Here is an 11,411-nt window from a genome sequence, read left to right as displayed (position 1 = left end):
TCTTAACATCAACTCCTCCTGTGCCCCACATAGGCAGAAAAGACGTACTCTCAACCCGAAACAGTATGAGGCACTGAAAGACGAAGTACACAAACTTAGATGCAGCGGCTTCGTCAGATAAACCATCTATACGAAGTGGATATCCAACCGGTCCTGGTGAAAAAGCCAGCGGAGAGTGGAGGGTGTGCGTAGACTTCACAAACTTAAATAAGGCATGCCCTAAAGACAGCTTCCCACTTCCGAGGATAGACTAACTTGTGGATTCCACCGTCGGACATGAACTCTTGAGCTTCATGTATAAATACTCAGGGTATAACCAGATATCCATGTTTCAACCCGATGACGAAGCTACATCATTCATCACAGACAGAGGACTATACTACTACAAAGTCATGCCCTTCGGATTGAAAAATGCTAGAGCTACATATCAGAGGCTGGTCAACATGATGTTTGCCGAACTCATTGACAAAACCATAGAGGTTTACATGGACGACATGCTAGTCAAAAGCCTTCAGGCCAACGAACACGTAAGTCACCTCGATCAAACCTTTTAGATACTTAGAAAATATAAAATGAAGTTGAACCCCCTCAAGTGCACCTTTGGAGTGGCTTTGGGTCAGTTTTTGGGATATATTGTAAACCAAAGAGGAATCGAAGCGAACCCAATGAAGATAATGGTCTTGCTTGAAATGAGGTTACCTCAGAAATCAAATGAGGTATAAAACCTCAATGGTCGGATAGCAACACTCAGTCGCTTCATCTCCAGAGCTACAGATAAGAGCTTACCCTTTTTCAATGTGCTGAAGCAAGGAAAGAAGTTTCAATGGACTTCTGAATGCGAAGAAGCCTAACAAATGCTGAAGAAGCACTTAGGAGTGGCACCCCTGTTGTCAAAACCTCAATTGGAAGAGCCATTACTACTGTACTTGGCAGTTTTGGACGAGGGGATTAGCGCTATCCTAGTTAGAGAAGGAAATGAGCACCAGTTACCGGTATACTATGTTAGCAAAGCACTCCTCCCAACTGAAACACGCTACCTAGACATGGAGAAATTGGCACTCGCTCTCATCACAGCCTCAAGGAAACTGAGGCCATACTTCCAGCCTACTCAATTGAAGTTCTTACTAACTTTCCATTAAAGCAAGTGCTGCAAAGAACAGATGTATCAGGACGTCTGCTAAAATGGGCAATCGAGCTTAGTGAGTTCGACATACTGTTCCGATCTCGACATGCCATCAAGGGTCAGGCCCTTATAGATTTTGTGGCTGAATTTGCCGAAACCCTAGAAAATGGAAACGACAATGGAACCAGTTGAGCCTTCAACATGGGAAATGTTCATAGATGGATCCTCAAGAGAGGCCGGCTCCACGAAGGCCACAAGCTAAATTGCGCAGTAAGGTTTGATTTTAAAGCCTTGAACAACACTGCTGAATATGAGGCTCTTCTAGCAGGCCTTAGACTGGAGAGGAAAATGCAGGTCAGAAGGCTCCTAGCAAGCAGCAATTCTTAGCTTGTAGTGAGTCAGGTCAATGGAAACTTCGCGACCAAAGATAGTAGCATGGTTGCATACTTGAAATTCGTTCTGGACCTACTTTCTCATTTTGAAACGATCGACCTGATTCAAGTCCCACGCCTAGAGAATACTCATGTAGACGCTCTGTCAAAATTGGCCAGCAGGAAAGACTCAGAGCTACTAAAGGTTGTACCCATTGAACACTTATCGAAGCCCTCCATTTTCGGAGGTGAAGAGGTGCTATGGATAGAAGGCATCCCGTTATGGATACAGCCCATCATCACCTATCTTAAGAACCAATCACCACCAGTCTCTAGAAGCGAGGCAAGGAAGTTAAACAGAAGAGCTGCACACTTCGTCCTACAAGAAGATGTCCTCTACAAAAGAGGCTTCGCCTCGCTACTTCTTCAATGTGTAGGAGGCGAAGAGGTCAAGTATATACTCAGGGAAATCCATGAGGAAATCTGCGAAAATCACACCGGAGGAACGGCTCTGGCACACAAAGTTCTCCGGCAAGGCTACTTTTGGCCGACCCTGAAAGGGGATGCTTGCCAGTTTGTCCAAAAATGTGATAAGTGCCAGTGCTTCTCAAATATTCAAAGACAAGCTTCTCAGAGCCTCTCCGTAGTGATAGCCCTTGGCCGTTCGCCAAATGGGGCACCGACTTCATCGGTCCACTCCCAAAAGGAAGAAGAAGCGTTATTTTTGCCATTGTCATCCTCGACTATTTTACCAAGTGGGTCGAAGTCGAACCTCTTGCCAAGATCACCGAAGCGAATACTACAAAATTCGTCTGGAAAAACATCCTTTGCAGGTTCGGCATTCCCTACTCCTTAGTATCTGACAACGGGAGACAGTTTGACAACAAGAAAATGCGAGACTTACGTGACGAACTAGGCATAAAGAAGGATTTATCAACGCCTCACCACCCACAAGCAAATGGGCAAGTTGGGGCAATAAACAAAACAATCAAGCATACCCTGAAAAGGAAGCCTGACACCTCAAAGTGCGCTTGGGTCGATGAGCTTCCCCACGTCCTATGGGCCTTCAGAACAACTAGTCGAACTGCAACGGGGGAGACACCCTTCCCCATGACCTACGGAGCCGAGACCATGAGCCTGGTTGAGGTAGGTGTCCCATCGCACCACAGAATACACTTCAATGAGATCAGTAACGACGAGACTCAAATGAACGAACTCCACCTCTTTGAAGAAAGCAGGGATGCCTCCCAGGTGAACTTGGCAAAGTATCATAGAAAGATGACCCGCTATTATAACTCCAATGTCAGAAATCGAACTCTTCGTCTGGGAGACCTCGTCCTTAGAAGGGTCTTCCAATCATCAAAGCCAACTGGGTCCAGAGTGTTAGGACCGAATTGGAAGGGCCCTTACCACATCCGCAGGGAATCCTGACCTGGCACTTTTGAAATTGAAGACATGGCAGGGAAAGTACTGCTTCATCAATGGAACATCGAACATTTGAGGAAGTAATATCAATAATGAGCTTGTGTTCCGATCCGATCTCAATGATGTCTAGTAAATGTATGTCATGATCCGATCTCATTTGTAACTTCCCTATCTTACTAAGTGCTGAAAATGCCTTAGTGAAGAGTGATGTAATTCCTCTTAAGTAATGATACTTCAGTTGTTTGTCATATCGGTTAGTAAATTGTTATCTCAGTTCTTCAATATGTTAATTGATCCGATCTTCTGTTATTAATTGGTTATTGGTAATAGGCGCTTAAGTGGTTGTCATTCATATACTTAAGTATAAACAACTCAACATAATGAAAAAACAGAAACAACAATAATTGTACAAAAATTTTCATTTTCATTCTTTTGGGAATTGAATTACAAAAGAGGTCAAAGCCATTACAAAGATTGGTTAACTCTACTCTACTGGGGCATCCTCTACCCCAGCCTCCGCCTAGCCTGCCCCAGGGGCCTATGAAGGGTTCCCTGTGAGCCTATTAGGCCGACGTCTAGTAGGCCCACCAAACTCTGCCTCCAACGAAGATATATCCAGAGTGGGGTGGACCTCTTTCAGCGACCCAATACTCCTTGGGCACTCCAAGAGGCCCAAAAGTTTGCAAAATCGTCGTACAGGGAATGCTCTTCGAAGTGGTCAATGAAGTTATGCACAGCCACCTCCCCTGCTGACTTAAGCTCCTCCTTCAAAGAAGCAATCTCCTCAGCTTAGGCATCTACCCTCTGCCTCAACTCCGTCTTTTCTTTATTAGAGGCCTCCAGAGCATCCCTGGCGAGCCCGTGGTACTCGTTTGCATGATCAACTCTTTAGGTCATAGCAGCCACCTGGAACTCCACTTCATAGAGCTCCTTCTATAGCCGCTCTATGTCCCTCTTGGCAATCCCCAGCTGGACCTCAGCCTCCTTCCTTCCCCTCTCTTCCTCTTCGATCTTGGCCTGAGCCTTCCTCACCTCATCACCTCCTCAAGGCGCTGAGCGAAGTCCTCCCTCTTACCGTTGAGGTCTTTCACCAAGCCCTCAAGTTTGAAGCTTGTGCTTAAGGCTCAAGCCACACAAGCACTGTCTCTCCATTCCTCGGTCCAATACTTATTGTAGACCACCGCCACCACAGCCTTCTCTGGAGGAAGAGCCTCCAGCACTTCTTTCACTGGCTCCTCTGGATCGGCAGATCAAGCACGAATGGAGTGTGGGAACCCCACGAGGTCAAGTAGTACCAGCCCCTGGTCTTATCCCTCCCAGTCGCTACCTTGGGGATGTAGAGGGTCTGAAATACAAAAAAAGGCATCTCTACCCCAAGCGACGCCTCCTTCCACAACATCCAGGAACCCACCATTTGACTCCAGGAGTTCGGGTTCAATTGGATAGGAGCTAAGCCGTATGACCTAAGTACCATACAGAAAAAAGGGTGGATTGGGAGCCTAAGGCTAGGCCTAAGGATCGCCTCACTGATTGTCACACGCCCTGGCCTAGGGTAGCAGGCCTGTTCGTCAGGTTCTGGTAGGATCAGATCTACACTATTTGGGATCCTATATTTAGCCCTATGTCTTTCTAGGTCGGCACCCTTTAGCTTAGAGGAGTAATTCGACGCCCCCCAATGCACAGATGTGTCTACTGGGCTATATGATCTCTTCCATATGTTCTCCCCCAAATAATCGCTTCGGCTATTTCAGAGGAAGTCGCCAAAATAGGCTCTTCCATCCTCACTAGTTCCAATCCCCTCCCCGAGCTACCATTACTCTCAAAAGCCATTTTCAGAAATAAAAAGTTTCAAATACTTACTGAAACTTTCGAAATGGAATATCCCACAGCCGAAAATGGTCAAGAAAGAGAGTCGTCGAAAATCGGGATTTCTCATCGAAAATTGCTTGAAGATCGTCGAAAAATGCAAAGATTTTGAAAGTAAATGGGGATTTCGAATTATCAAAAGTGAAAAGCTCCAAAAACTCTCAAGTCCACTTTTTATAGAGCGTCCCAATTGATCTCCACCGTTAAATTCAAATGCAATCAATCTAGGTCGTCCGTCGCATCATCAATCTAGGCCGTTGAAATGAAATGCCAGATTTGATTTACGCCTAAGATCTAGCTGTAACCTTCACGTTCATGCAAAATGCGTCGCCTCGATCACCATCAGCCGTCTACAATAAGTAGCCGCAGCAGCCTTTTCTGGGAATGGGCATCGCAACCAACTGTCGCCTTGAAAATACCCGACAGCTGTAAAATCATTTAAAGTCAGAGATGTCCGCCTCAGATTGAGCTCTTTACTCAACTTTACTAAGTTTAGACGCACCTGACGCGAAGTCCCCTGTAGGTCATCACCTCGATAGCTGCGTTTCCTCCTAAGTTTTACAAAGCTTTAGGCATCTCCCAACGCGTCATCCCCATATAGGTCGGCGCACCCGTAACCTCTTTGGGAGCTTGGTCTGCTGTGGCCACTTTCCCAAAGATTCGTGGTAGATGAGCTCCTCACTCCGCTTTACTAAGCTTAGACGCACTTGAAGCGGAGTCCCCTATGGGTCATCACCTCGATATCTGCATTCCCTCCTAAACTTTACAAAACTTCGGCAGTCTCCCAACGCATCATCTAGTTAGCAGCACATCGGTCTCGAATAAGTTCTTTCCTTACACAGTAATGAATCTTTAGTGCGTCTGCCTAAGATTAATGCTTTAGTGAACACAGAAAATCGACCCATAAGTTCGCACAAATCACGGTCCCTATCCTAAGGCAGACATGCTCGATCTGGAAAACAAGTTCATCCATGATATAAATATTCATGCCTGAACTTGGGGGGGACCACTGTTACGCCCTTATCTGAACCACTTCGAAAAGTCTCCCCCCGCGTCATACGAGGTGTTTAACACCCATCCGAAGTGTTTTCGAAGTGACGCCACCACCAATGTTGTCAATCTGCACGTTCTGCGAGGCATAGACAATCTACTGAACCGATCGAAGAGCCCTCATTCCTGAAGCCGAGGCATAGTACATTTCGAGGTTCTCTGTCAAAGGATCCGCAGCCAATTTCAAAAAGAGATCTATGTCAAAATCATTTCTGCCCCCAAAGTTTAATTGATTTGACGTCTCCATGTGCCTAATTGATGTGACGTATCAACTTTATGTCAACTCAACTCGAAAGAAGTAATTACCTACCCACTCTATAGACGCGGCTGATTAACACCTATGAGCAGACGCCTCACACCGTTAAATGCATACATGTGTCCCACATCCAACGATTCACCTCACCTATAAATATCCAAGGTTCGACAAGAGGTAAAGGTAATGAAACTCTTACAACATAGCTTTCCATAACAAGCAAATATATATATTCTCCTCCCCACCATTTCGCACAACCCTGGGCATCGTTCCAATCACCTGAAACTAACTTGACCGTCGGAGTATATGCGGCTGCTACCACCCCTGCTGGTTCCGACCGTGCGCATCTGACTGTGCGTAAGGAGAAATACGTGGAGTAACTATCAGTTGGCCACGTGGAGGGTCCAATTTGCAAGGTCAATAGATGCCCAATCCACCTATTGTCAACAACATCACCTCCCATCGTTATGAATCAAGTCGGATTTATCCAATCTTGACCATTGCTGCTTCTTCTTCGTCCAAAACCTGCCAACATCCCGCTCCATAAAATCTTTTTTATTTTTTAATAGATGGTGGTCTTGACCAATTAGATTATCTCATTATATCTATTAGTGAAATGTATTGAATGTCTAATAATAGTCATGATCTCATCCGATCAATGGCAAGAGGATGAATCATCTTGATTCAATTCCAACGTAATGAAAGAGATTAATGTTTGTTATCTATCGAAAGAATGTTCATTAATTTGATTATCTCAGCATTCCAGTACTATATTACAAAGATATCCCAATTGGTCTATTAAATAATGATATGTCTTGTCAGAGTCTTCTTTTCTAGCAATGGTGCATCTATACGAGGCTAGCTAGTTTTAATATACTAGATTTAGATGAGAAGGAAAATTTAGAGATATCTAAATGTAAAGATTATCAATTTACTCTGCACCATGAGAACAAACAGAGAGACTGAAGGCAAGGTAACTAGCAAGGAGAACTCAAATCAAATTCGTTTTTCTAATATAACTGAATAGTAAAAATAATTAGTTTCCTTTATCAAAATTTAATCAAAACCATGTTGCTTAATCTAATTTTCAATATAGACTTTAGAAATGTAACCGACTTTATGCCATAAATAAGAGGGCGCCATTGATTAGTAGCTGAAAATCTTTAATATTTTACCAGAATATTGCAATGTAAAAATAGGGTGTTGCCGCAATCAAAATTTTCAAAAATTGTGCATTGAAATAGAATGCTATAACATCATTTTGGTCGTGGCAGCGGCCAAATAGGATTTTATTAGACCATTGAAATCTAACATCATTTTGGTGGTGGCAACGGGGGTCCAAGGAGAGCAATTTTTTGTTTTACACCGTGCTAATAGATAGAAGAAAATATTTCATAGAAACTGTTATGAAAAGAGTGAAAAGGAGAAGAGAATATATAAGTCAAAACTCAAGTATATATTAAAAACATATCAAAAATAAGAATTACAATTGGAATAAAATTAATTTTCTAAACAGATAACATTTATCCATGTATCATAATAATACAAAATAATTATCTTATTATTTTACAACACTCCTCTGATAATTATTTTTACAATAACTATTTCATTGAAATCTTGTTCGGCAAAAACACGATGGGATGAAAATGCCAAGAAATCACAAAAAGTACAAATAATTTGAAGTAATAAGATACTAATCGAAGAAAAGAGAGTACGGTTACTCCTCCTTATTTCAATTCTTGTATCAGGCTATTTATGTCTCGTACATCAATATTTTCAATGATACAATTTCTGATAAGGTATGTCTCATGTTGTTTTGCATAGTTTTAAGATAACAACATCTTCCTACGAGATATTTATCATCCTTTAATAACTGTAGTAAAATGAAGTTTCGAAAAAAGCTCTTGTTAATCTTTTCGAAAGTCTCATACATATAAGAGTATTATTTGGAGGGTAAATATCCTGCATGTTATAAACATTTATTACATGAAAAATATGTCTCGTTAAAACTTTATTGGGAAAAATTCTATGGGAAAAATCCTAATGAAGGAAAAAAGAAATTGTTTTTTTTTTTAAACATGTTACAAAAATTGTCTCATTAAAAACATTACCTGAAAAATTTAATAGGTTAAAAACCTTGGTCAATGAAAGAAAAGTACAACTCGTATTTACTCCCTCTCATACAATATCACTTGAATTGTACTTAAGAATATTACATCCTTCCAGGATAATATCAAAATTATACAAAATAAATTGTCTATAATCACACTTATTACATGCACGTCAAATTTGATGCATTGTAACACCAATGAAATACAGATTCGTGATTATATCTATCACATGATAATTTATCTATTTATACAAGTTTTCACGACAATTATTATGTAAATAGTTGTATATTTCATATCACTACTTTGCTTTTTCCATTATCATTTCGCATAAATATACACATTTTGATATTCGGGTTGTAGATCAGAAAACTTTAGGTTTCTCTAATAAATTCAATTTAATATAATCAAATCATTTTATTTTACCAATCACTACTTCGATCGATGATGAATTTATTTCAATATCCTTAATATTTATAATATGATGCAGTACGTCATGTGCAAAAATATTGTCGATAATTTTTTTTTTTTTTACATTCTACTTCTTTTCTATAATGAAATAATTTATTGAAATATCTCAAGTTTCATTATTTTAAGTACCTGAACTTCTTCTGAGATTTTATAATTTGTTATGTCAAATACTCATTAAGAGAATATGCCTTCTTAACGAGACCATCTTCACTAATTACTCCATTTACGTTTGAAGATTTTTTGTATTAGAATCAAACACTATCACACTTTAGACGTGTCATAGATATATCAAATATAATGTTAATAAATTGTCCTTATAGAATATCAATTCGTATTAGAGCATTTAAAATTAGTGCTTGAGATATTCTTTATCTATTTGATCTATAAATGCATTTAAATAAATTATCTTTCGAACTTCTAGTTCGAATGAAATTTTTCGATCATTCAGATGATGATGCATTTATACGTTATTTTCAAATTCTTAATTCCACCTCCTAATGCTGAGAGATTTGTCCAATTAAATTGACAATCATTTTTCCAACATAACAAAAAAAATCACCCATTTGGGACAAGGGTTTTATTTTCTGCATTCTTTATTTTTTTTATCTTAGTGCATTGTGGCGATTCAATTTTACATATATTGCACTATCAAAATAATAGATGAAAAAATTAGATTCTGACCATAAGTTAATTATAATAGGGAGAACTGTGATATTAATATGACACGTAATAGAATTTTCTAAATAAAAATGTGAAGTACTTTGTTATTTATTAAATTAATTTAATGTGTTTAACAAACAATAATGTTAAATCATTTATCAATATTCTAACTAACACTTAGTAAAATGTTGACACGATTTTGATTATATAACATGAAAATTATGCTCATAATGTAAAATTTGAGAAGTAATTTCTCAAATTTCAGGTTGTGAACACCATACAATCATCTAGTATATGTATCTAATATATTGGATACAAATAATATTTAGATTATCAACGTGGAGGATGATAGTGCTTTATTTATTATCCTAATTAATTTTTAGAAATATATGGAATTCAATTCCTATTTTAGCTAATGATATTTAATTATCAATTTTCGATAAAAAGAACAAATAACATATAGGAATTCATTGGATTGAATAATCTTCTAGTTCTTAATTGGATGTCTATTTGAATTTTTGATTTCACATTATTGTTGATTTAGTGATGTTCCAACTGATCATGTCAATCAAATTGAACTTCTGATTCAATATAAGACATAATTCAATAATTTAATTTCGAAGAATATGATTAAAACTTATATAATTATATATTATTCAAATAGTCAAACTAATTAATGTCCTCATGATATTAATTATATGTATTCATTCAAGTGTAATCATGAATTTGAAATGATATATTCTTCAAAAATGTACTACTTTGGGAGCACATTATATTTAATTATTGCTTCTTCATGAACAATATATCAATATTCTTCAGGAATATTGAAAATTATAATCCATGCTCTTCATGAGCGATAAATTAATTTTCTTCTTCAATATTAATAATATAGAAACTTAGTTCTCTTTGAATATTACAATCCAATACTGGGTTGCTTAATTTGTGTTTCTTTAGGAAGACAATGGGATATATGTGTGCATGTGTGCGCGCGCGCACTATATTTCAAGAACACTTTATATTTTATTATCTCTTCTTCATGAGTAATAGATCAATATTCGTCTGAAATAATGTTCTTCTGGAGCAATTAATATTCCAAATTAATATTCTTTTAGAATATTAATTATAATATTGTGCTCTCCAGGAGCAACAAAATATTGTAATAGACATATCTATAAGTAACATTCTTCTACAATATTGGAATCTGAGTGTTATGCTATTTTGGAGCAATAACATGTTATTCTTTGAAATAATAATTGTATAAGAATTTACTCTTCATTACTAAAAACAAACTTTATATTAAATTTTATTTAATTATGCCCTTCAAAAATAAGTAAAATTAAACTAAAATTTTTGTAAATAATACCATACTATTTTAGGAGCAACAATATTTTTTAACAAACAAATATAAGAGTACTAAATTCATAAATTATACTATGTATTAAAAAGATTGAGAACGTGATGATTAATCGAAGGATAAACAAGAATAAAATTTTAAATACGGATACGATGAGTTGACTGCTTGTATGTGCAAGAAAATTCCACTGCCAGTTGATGAATTTGTCATATAAGAGTTTATTTTAAGAAAATAAACTGATGGTACATGTCTATTTCTTCCATGTAGTTTGTGCCTTGTTTTTTCAGCTTTTTCTCGATGGTCATCATTGCCTTCAAAATAGTTTCTGTCATATGCAAATTCCACCATGATGTACAAGTAAATTATAGAGAGAGAGGATATTTTTTAAAATTGGGTACAGAGGCATAGCATATTCCAATTGAGCGGAGGATTGGAAATTTATGTGGAAAGACTTATATTATTTAAAATTCACAGTTTGAAATTGGTAAATAGATGAAATAACATGTTATGAAAAGAGAGGGAAGAAGAAGAAGAAGAAGAAGAGAATATAAGAGTCAAAACTCAAGTATATATTATTTAGAACAAATGCCATATATTTATAGGATTCAATATAAGAGTTACAATTGGAATAAATAAATCTCTAAATTAGATAAGACTTATCTATATATTATGATATCACTAAATAATCATCTTTTTATTTTACAGCAATATTTTTTACTCATAAAAAATA

At 37.7% G+C, this 11,411-nt stretch overlaps 1 protein-coding gene across 1 annotated transcript; it reads left to right on the top strand.

Moving 5' to 3' along the window:
- Positions 1-854: 854 nt before the first annotated feature.
- Positions 855-1,510, top strand: LOC111366992. Its single transcript, XM_022987669.1, has 2 exons — positions 855-1,117; positions 1,342-1,510. Exons 1-2 carry the CDS (start codon positions 855-857, stop codon positions 1,508-1,510), a joined length of 432 nt encoding a protein of 143 aa, XP_022843437.1.
- Positions 1,511-11,411: the final 9,901 nt, after the last annotated feature.

The sequence above is a fragment of the Olea europaea genome, chromosome 18 (genome assembly GCF_002742605.1).
Source record: "Olea europaea var. sylvestris chromosome 18, O_europaea_v1, whole genome shotgun sequence".
In the NCBI taxonomy this organism is placed as follows: domain Eukaryota; kingdom Viridiplantae; phylum Streptophyta; class Magnoliopsida; order Lamiales; family Oleaceae; genus Olea; species Olea europaea.
This window is presented reverse-complemented; position numbering and strand designations above follow the sequence as displayed.